Source organism: Propithecus coquereli, unplaced genomic scaffold (assembly GCF_000956105.1).
Source record: "Propithecus coquereli isolate 6110/MARCELLA unplaced genomic scaffold, Pcoq_1.0 Scaffold142, whole genome shotgun sequence".
Lineage (NCBI taxonomy): Eukaryota > Metazoa > Chordata > Mammalia > Primates > Indriidae > Propithecus > Propithecus coquereli.
In genome coordinates, this window is record NW_012138525.1 from 3,216,082 (window position 1) to 3,239,677 (window position 23,596).

At 60.0% G+C, this 23,596-nt stretch overlaps 1 protein-coding gene across 1 annotated transcript in view; it reads right to left on the reverse strand.

Annotated features, from left to right (window-relative positions):
• NCS1 (neuronal calcium sensor 1) overlaps positions 1 to 23,596 on the reverse strand; it is a 43,281-nt gene that overhangs the window by 10,563 nt on the left and 9,122 nt on the right. Inside the window, exon 2 of the mRNA XM_012639663.1 lies at positions 10,465 to 10,489. Within this exon, the coding sequence (XP_012495117.1) occupies positions 10,465 to 10,489 (25 nt within the window). The remainder of the gene's footprint in view (positions 1 to 10,464; positions 10,490 to 23,596) is intronic.

The following is a 23,596-nucleotide window of genomic DNA, read 5'->3' on the forward strand; positions in this document are numbered from 1 at the left end:
TGCTCCTGCCCAGGGTCCAGAAAAGCTGCGAATCGCTGTTCAAAGAGAAGGTGCCACATGGGGTCATGGGCAAGGACCTGGACATCATAGGCACAGGCTCAACTCAACGCCTCTGCCTCTCACTAGCTGTGTGACCTTGGACAAGTGACTTCCCCTCTCTGAGCCTCATCTGCATATGGAGGATAAGAGCTGATGTAGGAATTAGTCCAGATACCACACACAGAGCACTTGGCCACCCAGCCCCCTGATCCACACCAGGGGCTAAAACGACGGTCACACAAATCACCTCCCTGAAGCCGAGCTCTCACCCAAGGCCTCCTGCCTCCCCCACCTTCTGCACTGAGCCTCTCCTGGCACCACCAAGCTGGGCGGGCGGCTGGTGGTGCTGGTGGGTAGAACCACCATATGGCGCCAGCAGGTGGCTCCTCCCACACGCTGCACACCCTCCCCCCTCCCCCGTATGCACACCCACCGCCCCACCCCAGCCTCTGTTCTCAGGGAACTGGGTAAACAGACACGGAAGCAGCACAGGGATCTCAGAGGGACCCCGGCTTGTTCCAACTGGACTTGTCCACCCTGCACCCAGCGCCTAGCACAGGACCCTCCAGATACCCAGGCAGTCGATGGTGGCATGGCTCTGTGGTCCAAACCTCTGCCATTCACTAGCTGTGCAATCTCAGGCAAATGCCCTCACCTCTCTGAGTCTCAATTTCCTGATCTCTGAAAAGGGATAGTTATCACACCCATATTGTTGGGATCCGGTGAGATGGAGCATTTAACCACAGGGCTGGACACAAGAAGTAGTCAGTAGTGTGATTTTTAGAACTGTGAACTTAAATTTGTGCTGTGCTAGGCTGGGCATGGTGGCTCATGCCTATAATCCCAGCACTTTGGGAGGTCAAGGCAGGAAGATGTTTGAGACCAGATTGGGCAACATAGCAAGACCTCATCTCTAAAAAAATTAAAATAATTAGCTGGGTGTGGTGGCCCACGCCTATAGTCCCAGCTACTCAGGAGGCTGAGGCAGGAGGATGGCTTGAGCCCAGGAGTTTGAGGTTGCTGTGAGCTATGATTGGGCCACTGCACTGCAGCTTGGGTGACAGAGTGAGACTGTCTCTAAAAATAAACAAACAAACAAACAAGCGAAAGCTGTGCTAGACCAATTCACAAGTCGGCTGCGTGTAGCTTAGTCCGCCCCGCACGGAGTGGGGCGCATCCTCCTCTGAGGAAGTTGCCTACCACAGCGGGAGGCCAGGGAACAGGACTGGCAGCCCCCTTGAGCTCCCTTCCCTGAAGGCTGCCTTCTCCCTGCTTCCTTCATGTTTTGGGGACGAGATGTGGCCGATGACCCCAGGCCCCTAGGCCTGGATGGCTCTCTGGGTGAGGAAGGGGGACATGCCTGGCTCCAGGACCTAATGATCCATGTGGGGACACAGGGGCTGTCACCAGGCCTCTCTGGATGCTGGGGTGGTGGGTTACTTCCTCTGTGCAGACCTTCTAACTTCTCCACAATGGGTTTGTGCCACTTACGTGATTCTGAAAGGTTACTAAAGGTGATAAAGACGAGACACAAGCCACCCGAAGGCGTCTCCTTGGCGGTGCCTCCAGATGGTTCACCAGAAGATGGCGCTCGCGAGGGAAGGCCTGCGCACAGCATCAGCGCTGGGAGCGCTGTGGGGGGCTGGCAGCAGGGTCTGCGCGGAGGGGAGGCGGCCTTGGGGGGAGCCCTCAGGGGGCCTGCCCAGTCGCCTCTGCAGAGGTGGCCACCATGGGGTCCCTGGCAAGGCCCCCCCCAAGGCAGTGCCTATGGGGGTGCTCAGCTGATGCCCCAGTTTTCTCTTGCCAGCCCCCCACACTCCACACCCAGACTCGAGTCAGGGCCCTCTGGACCTGCCCCCAGTCTCCGGCGTGCCTTGCCCCACGGTGGCAGGAACCTGGTCAGCCTGGCCAGGGCCCCGGCCCTCCCATCTGATCGAGTCCCTCACCCCCTTGATGTGAGTCCCTGTCTTGCCTCCGGCAAGTGGCCTCAAGATCAGTTTAGCAAATTCTACCTCCCTGGACGTCTCCTCTTAGTCGTTTTCCACCCGACAGCCCCTCACTCTGCCCGTCGGCTGCCGGCCTCCACCCGTCCCGCTGTCTGGCAGCTCAGCCCAGTCCCCCTCCCCTGCTGTAAGAGCCCTGACACGCTGCAGCTGTCCTGAACAAAGTCTTCCTTTCCACTTTAACAGGTGTCGGAACAACGTTTTCTCTAACAGGGGCTGGTCCACTCCCCGCCCACCCCGCCGGGTCCCAGCCTCCATGCCGCTTCCTTCGGGCACTCGCCCAGGCCCCAGGTCTGGGGCTGCCCTGCCTGTCCGTCCCAGCACGGCACGGGCCACAAAACCAGATCACACTTGAATGCAAGCTTCCTAACACCGCTGTGCCCGCTGGCCTGCCCGTGGCCTGGCGCACGGCACGGGCCAGGACGTGTCTGTCTGGTGAATGAGCACACACTGCAACATCTGGAGACACTCGGGCTGTCATAACTCGGGAGCGGATGCTACTGACACCTATCGGAGAGAGGCCAGGGATACTGCAAGATATCCTACGACGCGCAGTACAGGCCCTCGTGACAATGACAAGAGTGCCAGGGTAGGGAAAACATGATCTACTCAGAACCACTTATTTTACCCTCAGGGAAGCCGAGGGGCATTATGGGGAAGGGCTTTGCTCACGGTCCCTCCCACAGCGACAGGTTAGGGCTAGGACTGGAGCACAGGCCTGTCCTGGGACTGGAGCAGGTCCCCTGGCGGCAGCGAGTCTGAGGGAGGAGAGGGAGGAGGCCCAGGCCTGTCGGAACCTGACCCTGGCCCAGGGGTGGGGGCTGGAGTCACGGCTCTCAGTCGTCCTGGGGATGAAATTCCTGGGCATGATCTTTGTCCCAAACCTGCAGCTCACGCGGGTGCCCGCCGTGGGGAGGGAGTGTGCAGCTGGTTTTGGGTGTCCCAACTCAGCCAGCCAGTGGCAGATGGGCTGCACCTCTGGATTCGACAGTGGCACGACACCCTGGCCTCAGAGCTCTGATGACTGATTTGCAGGGTGAATTAGAGGCCTGGGGGCGGCTGGGGTGCCTGAGAAGGCTCAGACCTCCCCTCTCCCTCTGCTCCAGTTGAGGCAGGTTTCCTCCTCCCCCCTGGCGATGAGCAGGCTTACGTAATGTTTGGGTAGCAGCCTCTACACCGTGCCTTCGCGGGGGCGCAGCCTGGCTTGCGGGAGGAGCGGGTGAGGTGGGAGCCTGGGAGGCAGAGCCCTGGGTCTGATCCCTGTTTCTGCTGCTCACTTGCTGTGTGACCTTGGGCCAGTCTCCCGCCCCCTCTGGGCCGCTCTCCATACACAGAGGGGTGGACGCCATCGGTGGATTGCTAACCATGCCCGCAGCCAGCGTCTCTGGAGGTTCTTGTTCTAGGAGCTCAGGAACAAGCAGCCAGACCCCTGGGCTCCTGCCCTCTCTGCAACCTGGGGGCAGAACCGTGTAGGCTGAGAACTGGACGGTCTCGGCGACCCCCAGGAGCTCAGGGGATTTGCCGCAAGTGCCTGCCTTTCTGGTGGTCCAGCGGCCGTCACTGGGAAGCCCCACTGAGAGCTGGGCGCTGGGCTCTGTGCTCTGTGCTCTCCAGGAATGATTTTGCCAGTCACCCCAACAAGCCTAGGAGGTGGACAATTCTGCCCACTTTACAGGTGGAGAAGGTGAGGTGTATGAAGGTTGAGTCCCCGGCCTGGCTGAGGGTTTTCACATAGACTTCCACATGGCCCACCCGCCCCCCTCCGGCCCGCTGGCTCCTGCTATCTTTCTGTCCCCAGCTTCCGTGCATCCCTGAGAGCCCCTCTGACACCCACGCGGGGCTGCGCCCCAGTACACACACTCGCAGCACCCTGTGCCCGGCTGGGCCTCAGAGACACCTTGACAGTGACTTGCGCAACTTGTGCAATGACAGGCCAGTGCCCTGTGTGGGCCCTTGAGCCAGGGACCCTGTCTTCTCGTTCATCCCAAATCTGTGCTGCTCGCCACCATGCGTGGCACACAGTAGGTGCTAAGTTCATGTCAAGCAAGGTCACACAGTGAGCAAGTGGGGTGGCCAGAACCCCAAGTCCTCAGTCGCCACCTCTGCGCTCGGCACCGGGACGGGGAGAGAGGGCGGGTGGGCTGCCCCAGGTCCTGCCCGCCATCCGACAGCTCTCAGGGGACCTGCGGTCCTCAAGCTTTCTTTTTGTCTGGACCAGGGTGGAGGGACACGTCTCAGCGTCACTGAGCCTGTCATCGGGATTCCCACTGCAGGCTGGCGCCTGGCGGTGCCCAGCATGGTCGGGGGCTCAGGTGGGACCTCAGGGCTCCCGAGGATGGACAGCCGTGGGGTGCACCTCGCAGGCCCCCCTGCAGAGACTGCTTCGGGGGCGCCGGCGGGGAGGGTCTCTGAGGCTGACCGTGACTGATCCCTGTGCTCACTGCTTCGCTGGATGCCCTGAGCGCGCAGGAATTCTGTCACGTGAGAAAGGAGCTCAATTTTTTAAAGTTTAGAGAATTAAAAAAGAAAGACTCAGGCTTCCGAATCAGACCTTGGTTTGACCTTGGTTCCACCCTTGACCTGTGTGTGACCCTGGACAGGTGACTTGCTTTCTCTGAGCCTCAGTTTCCTCATTTGTGAGGTGGGACCCATCTAGCACATGCCTTTCAGTGCCCTGAGCGAACCAGGTCAGTCAGGATGGCTACTGTGAACGACACAGGATGTCCCGAGCCCGGGACCCAGGACCTCCCCAGACACCGGAGCTGCCCAGTCCTGCCAGCTGTCCTGAGAAGAAGGTCCCAGCACACCCTCTGGAGGCCCCAGTCCCGGCCCCAGGACATCCTTCTACTACCTGCCCTCCCAGCAGGCAGCAAGGAAAGTGCCAAGACCCTCGCCGTCCCTGCCCACCACTAACCCAGCCTGAGCCATTTACACGGAGGCCGCGCCTCACACAGCCTCGTGCACGAGGGGGCGTCACCCTCCGGGGGCCAGAGACCCTTTGGGAATCAGAGGGAAATCTACGAGCAGAAGCTCATGCCGGGCCCCGTCCAGCAGGTGCCGTGCACGCAGCTCTGGGCCACGTGAGGCGGAGATTTCTGATCTGGGTGACTGTGTTTGGGAACCAGCTCTTCAAGACAGGGTGGAGATGAGAAATGAAAATCCCGGATTCAACAACTGCATTCTTACACTTCTTTAAAAGGGAGGGGAAAAGAAATCTGTCACTGCATAAAAACACTGAAGGCTGACTGCCACCCGCAACGCGCTTCCCACCTCGGCTCTGGGCTCCTCCGTCCCTCCCCCCACTCCACCCCAGCAGCGCCAGCCTGGGCGAGTGCCCACGTCCCCCAAGCACCTTGTCCCCCTCGGTCCCTGACGCCTCCAGCAACTGGCACTGGCCCGGCGCACAGCAGGTGCTCAGTAAAGATGTACTGGATGTATGAATGAATGAATGAATGAATGTTCACCAGGACCCAGGGTCCAATTCCAGCTTGGCCTCTAGTTCTCTGAGGTCCCCAAGCAAACCCCAACACTGCCAGGGCCTCCGTCTCCCCAGCCCGCCAGGTCTTCCCAGAACCTGCCACCCTCAGTTCCCGCAGAACCGCACCCTCCAGGGCCCTGCCGGTCGGCACGGCCCGCGTCGCCCTCCGTGCCAAGGATATCGCAGCAGCTGCTTTCCGCGGTGCGAAAGGTGGGAAATAGATAGATAGACGGGTAAATAATAAAGCTGCAATGAGCCGAGCGCAGCTGGGACTGCGCGTGGCAGCCTCTGCAAATTATCCGCCCATTATCTCTTCAAACGACTCCCTTCCTGCGGCGTCCCCCTCCCAAGCTCCCTGGAGGCCTGGAAGACAGTCCCAAACACGTCCACGAGGCCGGTTCCTCTTCCTCTCCCTCCCACCACAGCCTGTGTGTTTGTGGGTTTCCCAGAGCAAGAAGCCAGCAGGTCTGAGCCCCAGAAGCCTGGGCCACAGGGGTGGCATCAGCTGGACCCAGACCCCGCAACACACACACAGAGCCATGTGACTTGGGCAAGTGTCTCCACCCCTCTGAGCCTCAGTTTGTTCACCTGTAAAACGGGGCTACTCCCCGGCTCGCCCCATAGCACTGTCCTAAGTACCAGCACAGCGACTGGCCGGTGGGGCACAGTGGATGTCGGCAAGAGGCAGCCTCCCTCCGACGCCCGTGTGGGACAGTCCAGGACTGACAGTGGCCCTGTTGAGGCGACTTCGGCATTCCTCCTCCTTCCACCCGCTATTTTTGTTATAATACTGCTGGGAGATTTAGTTATTACAAAAATATAAAACCATTACGGAGGCTGGGCGCGGTGGCTCACGCCTGTAATCCTAGCACTCTGGGAGGCCGAGGCGGGCGGATTGTTTGAGCTCAGGAGTTCGAGACCAGCCTGAGCAAGAGCGAGACCCCGTCTCTACCAAAAATAGAAAGAAATTAATTGGACAGCTAAAAATATATGGAAAAAATTAGCCGGGCATGGTGGCGCATGCCTGTAGTCCCAGCTACTGAGGAGGCTGAGGCAGAAGGATTGCTTGAGCCCAGGAGTCTGAGGTTGCTGTGAGCTAGGCTAACGCCACGGCACTCACTCTAGCCAGGGCAACAAAGTGAGACTCTGTCTCAAAAAAAAAAAAAAAAAAACATTATGGAAAATTGGGAAAATAGAAAATATAAGAGAAAAAAGTACTCGTAATCCAGGACCCCACCCCAGCAGCTGACCTCCCATCTTTCTTCTCCACCTGCATTTTTTCCATCACAGAATTTTGTCAGACACACCGTGTGTGCCCTGCTGTTTCCACTCAGGATGACATCCTCGTCACTCACCAGGTGATGAGGCGCCTGGGACCTGCTGCCATTCCTTAACCAGCTCCCGCAGTGGCCCCTGATCCCCCACAGCAGAGAGCCGGCTCAGGTGAGTGGGACCTCAGGAGGTCGAGGCAGCAGAGGTCCGGGGAGGGGGCACCGGGCTGGCTGCGGCCCTGAAGCTCCAGCCTCCTCCCTCTGCCGAACACAGACAACTGCACCAGCAGCCCGGAGCTGGGGGGAGCCCAGGAGCTGGCACCATGGGGCACCCAGCGTGCAGCCTAGTGCAGGGTGAGTGTGGACAGCCCATCACTGTGGCCTGTGCTCCTGATGGCCCGGGCTTTCCCGGGGGACCTGGGACCTGACTAGCACTGGGACCTGGGTTCTAGTCTGGGCTCTTCTACTCAGTGCATGGCCCGGGACAAATCGCAGAACCCACAAGAGCCCTATATGGCAGCTGCTGAAAGTCAGCACAAAACCAGAGGATCCGACGTCATGCGGGCGAGACCGGGACCTCCTCTCTGAGGAGCCGACAGGGAGTGAGGATGTGGCAAATGAGCTGGAGCTGGGCATGCTGAGGCTGGTGGCTGTGGGAACAGCAGAGGGAATAGCAAGGATGGAGGCTCTGAGGCAGGATGAGCTTGGCATGGGAGAGGGACAGTGATTGTGGCTGGTGCCTGGTGACCCTGGGGAAAAGGTGAGGTCAGAGACCTTGGGGAGCCCCGTGGGCCGGCAAGGAGCTGGGGCTTTATTCCAAATGCAGTGGGAAGCCATGAAGGGGCTGGTTCCACCTTCCATAGCTCTCGGGAGGCCGCGTGGAGAGGAGCACGGCAGGGCAGGCACACAGCCAGGGGCCCAGTGAGGCAGTGGGCAAGGTCAGACTCAAGATCTGCCGTCCAGGGGAGGAAGGTTGGCCGGGCAGAGGAGCTGGATGTGAGGCCAGGGAAGGAGAGGGTTTGTGGACACGTGTGCAGAGAAGTGAGGAGCCACACACGGGTGGTGAAGGCGGGGAGACCTAGGGGGAAGTGGGGCCGCCTCCCTGGCTGAAGCCACCCTGGCGCTGCCGGCTGGGAAGGAAAGCCACGTCCACTTCGGCCCGCTGCTCTCTGTATGTCCCTCCCTCAGTTTCCCCATGCCCCGGGATGGCTTGGCCACTGTCTACTGACCCGGTGGGCTGGGCTCCGGAACCCAAGCCTACTCAGGGGAGCGGCAGGCTTGGGTGGAGCCCCAGCTGCGGTGCCCCAAGAGCCGTTTGGGACAAGAACAGGCACCAGCTGGAGGCCACGGTGAAACGGTCCTCTGAAAATGGGCCGGGGCGCTTGGGATGCAGGAGCTTATCCCATCAGCCTCCTGTGCAAAGGACAGAGGGGACAGCGGACTGCAGGGACCTAGCTGCAACCTGGCAGGCTCATGTTACAGTCCCGGTTAACCAGTGAGGGTTAGGCCAGTCGAGGGATAACAGACAGGTTGGTTTTGCGTGGCAGCAACAGTCCCACTGGCTGCCCAAAGCACTGGGGGAGACTGATCCAGAGCGACCTTTTCTGTGATCCATTACCGATGTCTGCCAGGGGCATAGGAGGGGAGACGGTCACTGTCTAATGAGGGTCTAGTGTGCCCTGGGAGGAGGTGGCCGTTCTTTTAATAGAATATCATGGCGGGGGAGGGTGGCGCTGACCCAGGAGGGCCAGAGGAAGGCATTGATTCGACTATCTCCTACCCTTGAAGGTGCCACCAAAATGAACCAAAGGGCATTTACCTGAGGTCCACAGAACTTTCTGGCAAAGGAAAGATTTTCTTTATAAGCTCTTGAGAGACAGTGCCACTGCAGTAAGGATGACCCCAGGGCCTCGGCGCTCGGTTGCACTCCTGGGTCGTGCCATCCCGGTTCCGCGGGTGAGTCCCGCCCGGTAGTGCCCACGCCAGCATCTCAGAGGAGCCTCACCGACCTCTGCATCTTACACGGGCCGCGCCCCTCCCGACCACATCGTCACGCCCCAAAGCACTTTTCTCCGCCTGCGGTGGTCTCGCTTGGCATCTACGCTTGGCATCTACATGCATGTCAGGGCTGGGACGCTGTCCAGTGTGTGACGTGTCCCCAGCGTGTGGGACAGCACCCGACACAGAGCCTGTGCTCCATGGATGCTTGATGAGTAAACGAAAATCGCCTCGTCCATCCGGGCCTCGTGCGCCTACTGAGCGGGGAACTCATGGTGTCAGGTGTCTGCGGCTCGCAGGGAGGAGACGCCGGGCTGTGACTGTTACGGTGTCAACGCCCACGGAGAACACTTGCTAGGCATAGATTAGCGCATTTAATCGTCACACTGTTCCTATAACGTTTGACCATTATTACCCTCACTTTCCAGGTGGGGAAACTGAGGCCCCAAGAAGTCTAGTCACTTGTCCAAGAGCATTTGGCCAGGAGGTGGGCAAGTCAGGATCCAAGCCCAGCTCTGGCGCCCGCGCTCCTGGCCACGCTGCCACCTTTCTCTCCAGGAGAAGGCCCAGGCGTGGGCAGGAGCTCGGGCAGCGCTCAGCACCCTCAGCCAAGAGACGCCGCGCTGGGCTCCTCCACCGAGGGTGATCGCGAGGAGGAAGCAAGGCTGTTTCTGCCAGCCTGCCTGGCCCACGGCGGTGCTCCGGAAGGGCCCACAGCTCTCCAGGACAGACCTCCCCCTCTCCCTGCCCTGGGCCAGCCCCAGGCAGACAGCTCCTGGTGCCCCCTCCCCAGGTGGCTGCTCCCCCACCTCCACTCCCCTGCCAGGCCTCAGCCCGCTCACCATCCAGGTCCTGCCCCCTGCCGGGGTATCCAACACGGGGCCAATTGCACGGGGCAGGCCAGCCAGAGCTCTGCGCCTCTGCAGCTTGGACTCAAAACATGGAGGAGTGGCCCTGCGGGGGCCCCGTCCTGCTCCCCACACTTTACTGGAAGGTCTCCGAGCTCACCCCTCATTCCCCCACCTGCAGCCCCCAGCTCAAGCTCACCTTACAGTGTGAGCCTCCGGGTCACGACGCCAGACGTGCTGTTGTCCTACCTCCTCGCCCAGGGCAGGCATCACTAATCCATCACAGACCTCACTAATCCCTCACTGCTATGCTTTCCATTCACTCCGTGACGTACAGCCTCAGAATCCTTCTTAACACAGCACCAGGCAGCCACTACAGATCAATTAGAGCTGGCATACAAGAGAAAACCTATTTGCCATCCTTGATCCAGTCTAATCGATCATTTTATAGAAGGAGCCACTGAGCCCCTGAGAGGGGAAGAGGTTTCTCAAGGCCGCAGAGTGGGTGACTTGGCTAGGGACCCGGCCTCCTGACTTCCCTCCCACACCCCTCCCTTTGGAGAGCAGGACCTGGTGGTCCTTAGAGATGCTACACAAGGCCAGGACTCACCGGCACCCCAACACCACCCCCAACCCAGTTCAACTGAAACTGCGTCCATCCACGTGAACAAAAGATTCTGAACAAAGGTGCCTGAACTGGCACGTGGATGAACCATTCTCAGAGTCCCCTCCACGCGTCCCCTCCTGGGCAGCTGCACCGCTGTCCCCATCAGCACAAAGGCAACACTTCCAGCCCCCCAACAGTTTGGGAAAAAGCAGCTACTCACCACTGCTGGACTTCCTTCTCGGTAACTGCAAGAGAAAACAGAAAAGTGGCCTTTAGCTCAGGGTGGTGTCCCCAGGGCCAGGCATTCATTGGGGGGCCCTCCCTTCCCGCCCTCCCCACCCCACAGCCTGCCTGGCCACGTCAGGGCACCGGCCTGCTCTGAACAGGAAAATGATGTCTTGGTAAACAGCCCCGGTAAGGGGCGCTGTGCCCGGCCACCCCCACAGGGGACAACACCGGCCCCGCCCGCTGCCAGTGCCCGCTGTGCTGCGCTGCTGTGAGGACCCCCGAGGACGCCCCCTTATGCTCAAGGGCCTGCTTCTCCCTGCCGTCCCGGGAGTGGCCGGGCAGGACTGTCGCTCCCAGTTCAGCGTTTAAGACACATTCGTTCCCATCTCAGTCCTGGGGACAGACAGGCAGAGAAGGCCCAGCTTCCCCAGGCGCTGTCCCCGCAGCGCCCCCCACTGCCTCGGCCCCCCTCCAGCCCTCTCAGTGCTCAGTCCAGTTCTTTTGCCAGCGAGACACGAACGGAGCCACGAACCAAAGGCTGGAACGAGCCACGTAAAGTGGCTGAACCTCAAGCCGAGCCAAACAGTCCTTCACTGAACCTCGAACCAAACAATAAAACGCCGAATCGGTTCAGGTTGGAACCAAAGCACGTTCTCTCTGAAGTCGCTGAACAAGAACATCGGACCACCTCCAAGGCCACACTCACTCCCTGCCTGCGTGACCGTGCCTCAGCTTCCTCCTTCGTAGCAGCAATAACACCTGCCACGTGGCGCTATCTGGGCATTCAGTCGTAGGGGGTATGGCAGCTGCTGGTCCCGGCACAGCTGGGCGCTCGAATACGCTCACTACGCGTTTGTGGCACGAACGAATGAACGAACGCACGAAGGGAAAGGAAGGGGAGGTTAGGTGGAGGCCAGGTGAGTAAAGGAACTGGAATCTCTTCCCAGGGGACTGGGAAGGAAGGCCCAAGAGGGTCTCTCTGAATTGCTTGTGCCTGAACACACCTGAGGAAGCCACTTGTCAAAAACCGCTCGAAGCAAGCTCGTAACAACCACCAGCTGCAAGAGCTCTCTGTGGGCCAGATCCACGCCGGGCAGTGGGCGCGGGGGGCCTCCGTGCTGCCCTGCAATAGCACCAAGGGAAGACAGCATTACTCTCCCTGGGCTCCACATGTGGAAACTGAGGCACAAGGGGGCCAGGGAGTGAGGGTCTGAACTCAGGTGTGCGGCAGAGAGCCCGGCAGTCAGGCTCCAGGGTGGGCCGGAAGACTCCGCCCTGTCCTGATTGGCACTCTCCCCCGACAAGCCCAAATCGGAGATGGGAAGAGACCTGTCCCCAGCAGGCTGTTGACAGAAAGAGCGAGTGGGAGATGCCAGGTACCTGGAAAGGCCGGCCTGGAGTCGCAGAGCGCAATTCTCCAAGAGAAAGTTCCAGCAAGGGTATGGGGGAAGGGGGATGCCTGGGGGAGGACAAGGAAGGCAACCCTGGCCTGACCCGGACTGGCTGCCTGGGACCTGCCACCCACAGCTGCCATGAGGGACAGCTGGGGCACAGGGGCTGGTGCGGAAAGCCAGAACCTGGAGACGCGGGTGACCTGTCACAGCACAGCCAGGAGCACAGCCAGGAGCGGGGACGCAGGCTGGGGCCAGACTGGACCACCTGGGTTCACACCCAGCCCCACAGCTTACTCACTGTATGTCCTCAGGCAACCTGCTGCCCCTCTCTGAGCCTCAGACTCACTGTGTGTCCTCGGGCAAACTGCTGCCCCTCTCTGAGCCTGTTTCTTCATCTGTAAAATGAGATTGTTGGGAAGACTAAAGTGCCTGCCACTCTCCACCTTCACAAGGGTTCCAGAGGCAGGTGTGATCCTGTCGTCCCAGGGAGGAAACGGAGGCTCAGATGGGCCTGCTTCCTTGTCCAGGGTCACCTGCGATCACCCTGCTAGGGGAAGCAGGGCCAGGACCGTGCCTCCAGGGGACAGGATGGATGCCACACTGGTGCACCCCCACCACAAGTATGCCACGGAGCTGCGTGGCCCGTGTGACCTTGGCAAGGGGTGGCACCACACAACAGAAACAGCAGGAGCTTCATGGCAGGGCCACTGCTGACAAAAGGTGGGCTTGGGCTTCACAGGGCCAGAGAGGGGCTTCCCTGGGAGCCCCCAGCTCAGAAGTCCCAACTCTTCCTTGACCGCCCCCCATCTCAACAGTGCCCCACGGCCCTCTGCCCCAGCCTTCCGTCCTCCCTCAACCTCCACCAGCTCCTGGGGAGCAGCAGCCGTGGGAGGAGGGACGTGGCTGGCTGCCCCCATTAAAACGGTCCTCCCTATAGAGCACTGGGCCATCAGAGGCAGCCGAGCCCCCGGGGGCCTGAGCCAGTGACGGTGTGAGCCTACCTGATGCTCTAAGCAGCTAACTGACCTTTAGGAAAGAGTAGAGGCTGCCAGGTGTCCCCTAGCACGAGGCCAGGGCCAGCAATCCTAACGGCTTCACTGCCTGGGGCCTTGGAGGGTCTTGAAGGGCAACAGGCAGGGGCACGTTTCTGGGGGCCTGGCCACCTGCCCCCACCCCCTGCCAGCCAGCACGGGCCAAGCAGGTCCACGCCCAAACCCCAGCCCCCACTTAGCAGCCACCACCCCAACATGGTGAGGAACGTACCCAAGGCCACTGCCAAAAGGTGGCCCCTCAGCCTCAGTCTGCCCAGCCCCGAGGCCTCGTTCCTAACCATTCCGTCTGGGTTTCCACAAGCCCAGCCGTCCCAGACCACCTTCAAGATTCCTCCCTACCCACCTGTCTGATGGTGCACTCAGGATTTTTCCTTAAGTCATGTTTTTCCTTACTTGCCTAATCTAGCTTCAGTCTAGGCAATAATATCCATAAAATTAGCAGTGACTTGTTCTGGTTGTATATTTTCTAATACACAATCAAAGCATAACTATGAAGATATGAAGTGACCGTCCCTGATCAAACCTGGCCTCCCCAGTCGTGCAACAACCTGACGTCCCGTGCGCCCTAACTCGACGCGGCGGAAGGATGCCGTATGGGTGGAGTTCTCCTGCCAGAAATATGCAGCCTAACTACAGGGACACAGTCGGGACATTCTACGAGACAATTGGCCAGGACACTTCAAGTCAGTGCCACGAAAAGCAAAGCAAGTCAGAGGATTGTTCCGGAAAAAGAGACTAAAGACACGAGGCAACCAAACGTAACTCGTGATGCCTGGATCGGGTCCTGGCTCGGGAGGAAGGAGCCCTCTAACGGCTGTCACCGGACATCTGGGAAGCTGAGCTGTGGGCGGGCAACCGGATGCTGTGACAGGCTCCCTGTGGATCTTCCCGGGGGTGGTGACAGCACTGGGGCTACCTCAGGTCGGGGGGCGCCCTGGAGTATTTAGGGTAAGGGTCAGGGTGGGGCAGGCCCATGTGAGACGGTTCAGCGACATACACACATGCATAGAAAGGGAGGGATCTGGAAGGACACATTGCACTATTATTTCAATGTTCCTCTTGATGTTTCAAAATAAAAAGTTGGGGGAGATGTCTGTCCTCCACCCCAAGAACTGTGTGCCCCCACACAACGCCAGGAGGGCTGGGGGTCCTGCCCAAGGTCATGCCCCCAGCAGCGCTGACCTCCGCAGGCACTGAGAGGGAGGGGCATGGGGACACTTTGGGGTCCTGCTTCCCTCTGCCTCCGTTCCACCCAGACGCCGAGCGACCTTCCCAGGATCCGTGCCCAGCCAAGTGTGAAGTTAACAGGGCCTCCACTTCCCCTGTGGGTCCAAGCTCAGGGATCAGGGCAGGGCAGGAACGCCAGCCGTCCTTGTGCCACCAGCGACACGGATGCTCTGCCCACACCCCCACCTGGAGACTCCGCTTAAGCTCCTTACTATTCCGGCCTCCGCACTGCACCGGCCACTGTTCCCTCTGCCCAGAACGCTAATCTCTCCTCCCTTTAGCCTGGGCAGCCCTGCCCAGCTGCCAAAGCCCAGCTGGGGTGCCCCTCTCCTGGGAAGCCCTCCTGCCCCTGCCACGCCCTCTCTGGAAACCCCTTTCCGTGTAGTCTGTCCTACCGTAAGCTCCACGACAGAGGGTCCGAAGGGGGCCTGACCAAAAGGGGACGGGCTGGGGTACGGACAGGGTGGAGTGGTGTGGTCCAGAGAGAGGGCTCGGGCCAGCCCGGGGCTCCCTGCCCTTTCTGGTCTGTGTCCTTGGACAAGTGACCCCACATCTCTGAGCCTCGGTCTGCTCATCTGTAGAAAGGGACTAATTATAGCCTGTATCTTCAGACGACTCACGGGAAGAGGATGGAGGCAAAGTGCGTGGCGCAGTCAGCGTCCGGCGCCCAGCAAATGCGCCACAGAGGCGGGTTTTCTTTCCCACGTTCCCAGCTGGACGCTAAGCCCCCGAGGCTGGGCACTTCTCCAGGCTGGTGGCCGCACCGCGCCACCCCCACCGGTCCTGCACACAGCAGGCGGAGAACAAACCCGCTCCCCCACCGGCCCCCCAGTCCTCAGGCAGCCGGGCTGGGTTTAGAGCACGTCCTAAAACGTGTTTCTCATGACCTTTACCTTCACGGTTACATCTGGTTTGCGCCAATTTTTAAAACGAGCTGCTTTTTTCTGGCGCACTCTGCCTCCAGGTCTGCGGGCCCAGGCTCGTAATAAAACCAGGATTTAAAACCGGATGTGGGCGAGCATCCGGCAATGGGCCATGCTCACCTCGCCGCTGGACAGTGGAAGGCTCTGGGTTGTCATCCTGTTGGGGCCACTGATACGCTGTGTCACTCTGAACAAGTTACTTAACCTCTCTGAACCTCAGAGCCTTCACCTATACACGGCGTATAAATGGCAGCACTGTTGGAAGGGGCTCTTGGGAAGTGGAGAGAGAATGCCCAGTCCAGAGCGGGTGCAGAGCCCCTGCAGGGCTCCCCTGAGAGAAAGTGTTGCAGAGGGGCAGGGCCAGCTGGTGGCCCAGAGTGGGTAGGGGGCCGCCCACTCCAGCCTCTCCCCACTCGGACTCCAGGCCCATACCCCCCAGCCCAGGGGGCGCCTGCGGTGCCATGGACCCTCCCGACCTGAGCAGCGTTCCTGGGCCCCGCCCCAGCTCCACCTCCCCTCCACGCAGCTCTCGTCTGCCAGGAATGAGCAGGAGAGCCGGTCCCAGGAGCCCAGGATAAATGTTGAGTCTGATTTTGATTTCCCTAAAGCAAAATACCTCTCTCCCGATCGAGGCTCAGCTCAAACACGGTGGGAACAGACAGTAGGGGCTGGCGGCCCCCGCGGTGGGATGGGGGCATACGGAGCTGCTCCAGCCTCCCCAACCACCCCTCCTGGGGCCGACCAGGCCTCCCCCACCCCACCCCAGCTGAAGGAAACCCCATCAGCAAGGGGTCAGCAGGTTTGAGGAGCAGAAAGGAGAAAGTGGGACCTTCGGGCCCAGCCACGAGTGACCCCTCTTACCAAACCACACAGTCCCCCTGGTCCCGACACCTACGACCACTGGCTGTCTCCTTCCAGAAGTGCAGCTGGCCTCCTAGGCCCCGGCCTCTCCCCTGCTCACACACCCTGCGCCCCCCACCCCCAGGCTCCATGTGGCCCAAAGGGACCCCCTCCACGTCACCCCAGACCTCCATCCCGAGAACGCCCTGGCCCTGCCCTACAGGCAGTCCTGCGCCAACTGCAAGAGAGTGCCGCCCACATCCATCCTGTTGGCCTTGAAAACACAACAAACCCCCACTGTCCAGGGCCGCCGGGTGTGACCCCTGACACCACCCCAGCCTCTGCACAGCCCCTTCTCGGCCCCCTGCCTCCATCCTGCTTGCCCATCAAGCCCCACCCTGCATCTGCCAACATCCCTAAAGTGGTCATGTCCCTCCCCTCCTGGAACCCTCCTCCTATGTCCTTGGGCTACAGTTCAAAGGTCAGCATCCACCCAGCCTCTCCAGCCGGCCCTGCCCCCACAGCTGTGTCTGCACCTGCGCCACCCAACAGCCCTTCCAGTGCTGTCCCCTCAGAACAGAAGGCTCTACCCTAACCCCTCTCCGGGCAGCCACAGCGAAGCTATGTCAGAGAAGGAGGGAGCACGTCGGTGGGCCACACGCACCCCCTGCCCCCCGCCCAGGCCTGCCCTCCCTGCATCCAAGGACAGGCACCCCCAGAGCAGGGGCAGTTCCCCTGCATGGAAAACAGCTGTATCTCTCGTGGGACCTGGACTCTGGGGATCTGCCACTCCCTTGCTGTGTGGCCTGTCCCTCCCCCCTGCCCCGTCTGGGCCTCAGTTTCCCCATCTGTGAAAGGGGAATGGCTTCTCCTGCTACCAGCAGTGACACTAACTGGCCGTACCCACCACAGAGAGCCACACACTGGGAGGTGAGGAGGTCAGGAAAGGGAATCAAACACCTGTGGGGATGCCCCCCAAGTCCCGCTGCAGAAGGGCTGGGGGAGCAGCCACCCGCGCGCTCCAGCCCGCGAGGCGCACAAGCCCCCCCTCATCACTCCCTCCTGCCAGCTGCACTGCAGACTCCCGGGTACCCCAGCTCCTCCCTGGGGGCTGACGGCGGCGGCAGGCAGTTTCCAGAAGGCCTTGTGGAAACGAACTAGTGTTTTGGGGAGAGACAGGACACCCCCAGCCACCCTCCTCGGCTCCTGACCTGACACGAGACCTTGGCCACACACCTTCTCCCTCTGTCCCACAAAGGAGCCCTCCTCCCAGGACCTCCAGGACCCCCGGCTCCCACGCTCCTCAAAGTGACCTTCAGGAGCAAGTAAATGAAGGCCCAGAGCACAGTGTCCCCCATGACGGAGCCCAGTCAGGAGAGGCGGTGAGGACGCAGGCTCTGTGCCAGACAACCTGGGCTGGGTCCCAGGCCCACTGACCCACCAGGTGACCTTGGGCAAGGGTGGCAGCCTTGTCTCTAAAATGCAGCACTCGGTATTGCTGTCTCCAAGCCCAGAGCCAGCACGACTGCACACGCCGAAGCCGCCTGGCATAGATAGGTAGTATGATCGTCGCTGTTGTTAAGTATCATTCGGTGCCTCTGCCAGGGCGAGGAGGGACAGCCCAACCCCCAGCCCGCCCCGTCCTGTCCCCTGTTCCATGAATGCCCAGCTGGAGGAGGACTGGTTCCTGTCCCATCAGAAAGGAGGCCTGGCCGACACCCAGAACTCCAGGCACTCGCTGTGTGAGCCCCTCGCCCTGACCTAGAAAGAAGCAGGAAGTTCCCCTCCCATCCCATCCCCTCCCCTCTCCTCCCCTCTGGTTCCAGGCCCCTCCTCCCACCGTGAGGTGGCAGCAGCCCAGCCTCCTTGGTGGTCACTATTTCCAGTGGCCCAGTGCTGGGCACAGGAGAGACTGGCAGGCCCTGCCGACTCCGCTCTCATGCCGCCCCTCTGTGCCACACGGAGCCCAGGGGTCACGGGCTGCTGCTGTGCCTGTCTCAGGATGAGGCATCCGGGTGCAGCAGGGAGCCCCGTGCCCACGGCCACCCAGCCCCCTCGTGAGAGGCCCAGATGCCGGGTAGGAGGAGGAAGACTGAGCGAGCCTTGGGGTATTTCATCTGCCAAAGAGCCAGGCTGGGGTGTAGGGGGTTTTCCAGCCAGAAGGCCTGACTTCAGGAGTGCTGAGTGGGTGGGGGTCCCCTGGCCCGGGGGGGCAGACTCGGCCGGCGCTGGGTGGGGTCCGCCCCGGCTCCTGGGCCTGCTCTTTGCCTGAGCTGGGGCCTGGCCCACCTGCCGGCGGCCCCCGAAGCTGGCTCTCTCCCACCAAGGCCTGCACGCAGCCGGTCCCCACGCTCCCTGCTCTGAGCCCTGGCCGACAAGAGGACGCAGGCCACGCTCACCAGGCCCAGCACGTGGTGAGTGCCATGCAGAGATGACCTGGCGCTATGAAAAGGGGTGGTGCACTTAGAATAAGATGTCACAGGGCCAGGCTGTGGGGCAGGTGTCTAGATGGCAAGTTTCCTGCCGCTGCCATCCTTTGTGGGACACAGGTGACAGGGACCGCTAGGGCCACACAAACCCAGAATCAAACCGTTTCCTCTTAGTCCCTCAGGGCCTTCCCGAGCCCAGACTGCGCCGATGGCTGAGCCTTCGTGCCGCACCAGGCCCTGCGCTGAGAGGTCAGGGTTCCCGCCAGCCCACTTTGCTGACGAAGAAACTGAGGCTTCACAGAGAGGCAAAGGGGCTTGACCGAATGACATGGTCAATGGTGGAGGTCAAAGGTCAGGTCCTTCTGACCTGAAGCCTGGGACCAAGAAGGCTTAGCCTGGAGATGGCCGTGCCCTGGGATGGGTCGCCCACCAAGGCCCCCCCAGCCCACGACAAGAGCTTGCTGAGCACCTGCTGTGTGCCTGGTACTGGGGTGGTTGAGACTCGGGGCACACAGTCAAGCAGGGAGCACCCGGCTCCTGCCATCCATCACAACGCCCCCCCCACGGTGCTCCCTGGCAGAGCCAGGCCCGGCTCCACCCTCCTCCTGGACACTCGGCACTTCTCACTTCATCGAAATAAAGCCCAAATCTTTGTGACCCATTTCTCCACTCCAAGCCTCAATTTCCTCATCTGACAAATGGGCTAAGAACGTTCCCTCCAACTAGCTCACGAGGAGGTGAACGCGCTTCCTCCCTGAGGCAGGGCCGCATGGTCAGGGCAGTCCGGGGGCTCCTCAAAGGTGCCCCCCGCAGAGCCCCCGGGGGAGAGGGCTGGTGCTCCCTGGGAGGCAGGGGACAGCAGGGTCCCAGGCACCCACAGAAAGCAAGGTCTGGTTCCAGTCTTGTGTTCTACTCAAATATTTCTGCAGATTTCCATTCTGCCTCATCATTTACGGGTGTTTATTTTACTGTAAAAATAAAGTTATAAAATATATTGATTTTAATTTCTAAGTAAGTTAAATAACTTTCCCCCCAAAAGTTGCAAGTAAAACTGCAGGAAGATGTGCTCCGGCTTGTGGCTTCCGGGAACAAGGAAAAGCTGCCAGTGATGAGGCGCTTCCCACGCTCCCGACCCGGGCTAAGCAGTTCGCCTGCGCCAATGCCCTTCGGCGACTGAACGAGGCTGCGAGGTGAGGACTTTCATTATTTCCATCATTCCGATTAGGACACTGAGGCTTCCAGAGGTGAAGCCGCCTGTCAAGGACCAAAGCTAGTCCGCGGTGGGGTGGGGCCAGCCCCAGCGTCGGTGTGCCTCCAGAACCCGCCGGAAAAGTGTGTTCAAAACCTCACACAGATGCATTCTGGGAGCTGACCTCCTCTCATCCTGTCCCACTCCTGCACCCTCTGAAAGAGCTAACAAACCTTTGGCTTCTCTGACTCCCCGACAAAGTGCCACTGGTGCTGGGAGGCAAAGGGCCCCGCATCTGCTGACCTACTAACAACTTGCTTTGACTGGCTAAGTGACCCAGAGCAAGTCACACTGACATCGGTTCAAATCCCGGCTCTACTACATTCTAGCTATGTGATGTTGGGCAAGTCAGTTAACCTCTCTGAACCTCAGTTTCCTCATCAGAAAACTGAGGGTGGTAAAAGCTATCACAGCAACATACATAGAAAAAAGATGGGGCTGACAATACCTTAGAGAAGTGGCATGAGGAATGGTTTTATTCCGGTCTTTGGGATAGCCTGTGGTTCCAAATTTGCCCTTCCCCAGTGGCCAGGAGTTCCATGGGGCAGAATTTGTGTCTGCCTAAGTTTCAACCGAATTGCAGCATATGGCACATAGTAGGTGCTCAGTGTGTATGTGTTCTTGTAGAGAACATGTGTCATCGTTTTAGGCGGGTAAGTTGGAAAGTAGACATGGCTGCTTTTATTTTCTAGAATTCAAAGTTATTCCTGGTTAATAAACAGACTTGCTCCAGTGATCACTCTCTCTCTCTCTCTCTCTCTCTCTCTCTCTCTCTCACACACACACACACACACACCACACACGCACTCACACTCCCACACTCTCACACACACACACCACACACTCTCACACACACATACCACACACACACTCACACACACACATTCACACTCACACTCAGACACACGCACTCACACACACACACTCTCACACTCACACATACATGCACTCACACACACACACTCACACACAGACACATACAGACGCACGCACTCACACACACACACTCAGACACACACACACACACACAAGGTAGAGCCCCAGGAACTGCCCTCTGGTCCAGGCCCCTCTGCCGTCAGACTCGGACTCTCCCAAAGCGTGGGTCTGGAAGGGAGTGAACCACATCTGCTGCCTCCTTGGGCCCCTGAGACCCCGGGAAAATGTTCACGTGTGCAGTTTTCTCAAGACTCCCGGTGAGAAATTCTCGAAGATTTCAGAGCCGAGCCCCATTCCACAGACATTTTCCAAACACTGCCGGGGTCAGACGTTGTGGGAGGCGCTGAAGCAACGCACCTGCTCAACAGGAAGGGTCTTTCTCTAGATTGGGTCGTTCTTTAGCCCCTTGGGCAACCTCTCTGAGGTTCAGTTTCCTTATCTGTAAAATGGGGATGGTGGTGGTGACAATACCTTCCTTACAGGATAAGGAACAAACAAGACTTTTCACCCCTTCATTTGCCCCAATTAATTCCTGAGCATGTTCAACGGGCCAGACCCTCGGCTGGCTCCAAGGATACAGACAGCAAGACCCAGACACAGGTCCTTGTCGCCCTGAGTCCCTGATCTAACAGGGGAGACGGACCTTAAGCACATGACCACACGGCTGTCTAATTATCTGTCACGGCAAGATGGGAGGGTTGGGGGTGATGCACATGTGAAGTGGGGGATCGGGGCACACTCCCCGGGAAGGGGGTGCACAGGCTGCGCAGGGGGGACGAGCAGGCCTCAGCCAGGCAAAGAGGAAGAGGGAGGGTTTCCAGGAGGGGCCGCGCCCCAAGCTCAGCGAGCACGCAGGGCATGGTGAGTTCGAGGGACCACGGGAAGCCACGTCTTGCTTGAACAAAGCGTTATCCGGAGGAAGAGTGGCATGGTGCAGGCAGAGAGAACACAGCGTCCCAAAATGCTAACAATTGCTACTATTATTAATAGGTGTCACAGCACCCAAAGACGAGGCAGGATGACCAGGACCCGTAATACGGGCACCTGGTGGGGGGGACACTGCAAGGAGCCGCAGGCAGGCAGCCGCCCCCTGCCAGCCCATCTTGCGGCATATGGCGTCTGCCTCCCCCTCCCGGGCCCCACACTCCTGCTTCAGCCCTCGCCCTCTAGGGCCCCTCCCCCAGCCCGGGGAGCGGGTGGGGACACTGAGCTGGTCTCCACCGCAGCTCAGGCAGAAGTCAAACTATCAGTCCCTCACGTCACAACCAGTAGAGCAAGGAACCCCCCGAATGGAAGTGCTGAGAGACTCCCAAGAAGAGCAGAGACCAGGGGTGAAGAGAGGCCCCAGGGAAGAATGCAAAGCCCCCAACACAGGGAGAGACCACAACAAAACTGACAGGGACACAGAGACTCCGGGGGGACGGAGCGGGGACGGCCCCTGGAGTGGGAACCCGCGGCCACCCCCACCACCAGCACCTCCTCTCCCCCCTCCTGCACAGGATGCTACAAATCGGCCTGCCCCTGAGCTGGGGCAGAACAGCTCCTGCAGGGACCCTGGAAGGTTCTGGACCATGAATTCAAGAGCGTCTGGCCAGGAGGGGGGCCCTTTAAGAGCTGAGGGTGGCGGCTTGGCCCTGACCTGCCCTCCTGGAGGAGGCAGTGACTCATCACAGCCCTCACGGTGGTGCTCTGGGAGCAGAGGACCAGGCAATGGCAGTAGTGGCGCGGAGAGGCACAGCACAGACCCACCGGCCTGGCCAGAGCTCCCTGGAGGCCAGACCGTGGCCTTGACCGTGACGCCTGCTGCTGCCTCCACCGGCCAAGGCCCACTTCCCCGAGTGTGCCTCACGCAGCTCACCTGTGTTCCAGGACGCCCCGTGAAGCCCCCCTCCCCGCCGGGGCCGCCAGCAGCTCTGAGGGCTGACCCACTGCATCTCCCACTCACTGACCAGCCCTGCGGCAGGGCCACCAGCACCCGGCATTGCAGACGAGGAAACCGCAGCTCAGCCAGGGGACCTGCCCACGGCCACGTGGAGGCGAGACTTAAGCCGCTCGGTTTCTGGCCACATAAGCTCATCTCCAGGCTGCTCAACAGCTCGTCTGTCCCCCTCACTCGTGCAGCAGGGGGTGGGCACCGTGCAGGCCTCCTGCCATCAGCATCCGCCTCATCCCCACCCACTCCAGCCACTGTACAAGTTCCAGGTCCTGGAAGTCGCCATACCTCGATGTCTCCACACCTGGGACATGCCATTCCTCCTCCTTGAAACACTCCCGTTGTCCCCCACAAAAACCCTCTCCCCCAAACCTCTGTGTGCCTTCTCAACTCAGGTAGGGCCAAATTTAGCAAACAAAAATATAGATGCCCGGTTAAATTCAAATTTCAGATAAACGACAAATAATTTTTTAGTATGTCTGGCAACCCTACCCTCAGGTCTCAACTGAAATATCACCTCCTCCAGGAAACCCTCCTGGCTGCACCCCAGACTGGGTTGATTCCCATGGCATCGTGCAGTGCCCTGTCTCGATGCCTGTCCTGGCCTGACATCTGCTTCCCACCAAACTGTGAGCACCAGAGGGCCAGAAATCCATCTGTCCAACCTGCCCCGTGTCCCCATCATCTGCAGGGCCTGGCTCAAGGAAGCTGTTCCATAGTCTTCTGAATCAGGGCGTGAGGGGTGGCAAGGCGGCCTGGGGACCCCCTCGGCCAGAACCCAGAGTCCTCGCACAGGACCCAGGGCCTCCAGCCAGTCTCCACGGCTGGCTGGGCCTCCTTCCCCGAAGTGCAGCTAGATCCCTTCTCACAGCTGCCCGCAGCTCCACGGAGCTGGAGCAAGGAGCTGAGGCTCACGGGCACCTCAGCAGGCTCCTCTCGCTTATTTTGATGGCTGCTGTTAGTTTTAATTGAGATCATGTTCCGCTCGGGCCCAGCAAGGGCCTCGTCACAGGCAGTCTGGAGACAATAGCAGCCCAGCGTGGCGTGCGGGACCTCGGCCGAGGGGCAGGAGCCCGGAGAGCACAGGCTTTGAGCTCTCCCAAGCGCCATCTGCCCATCACATACACCATATATTTTTGAA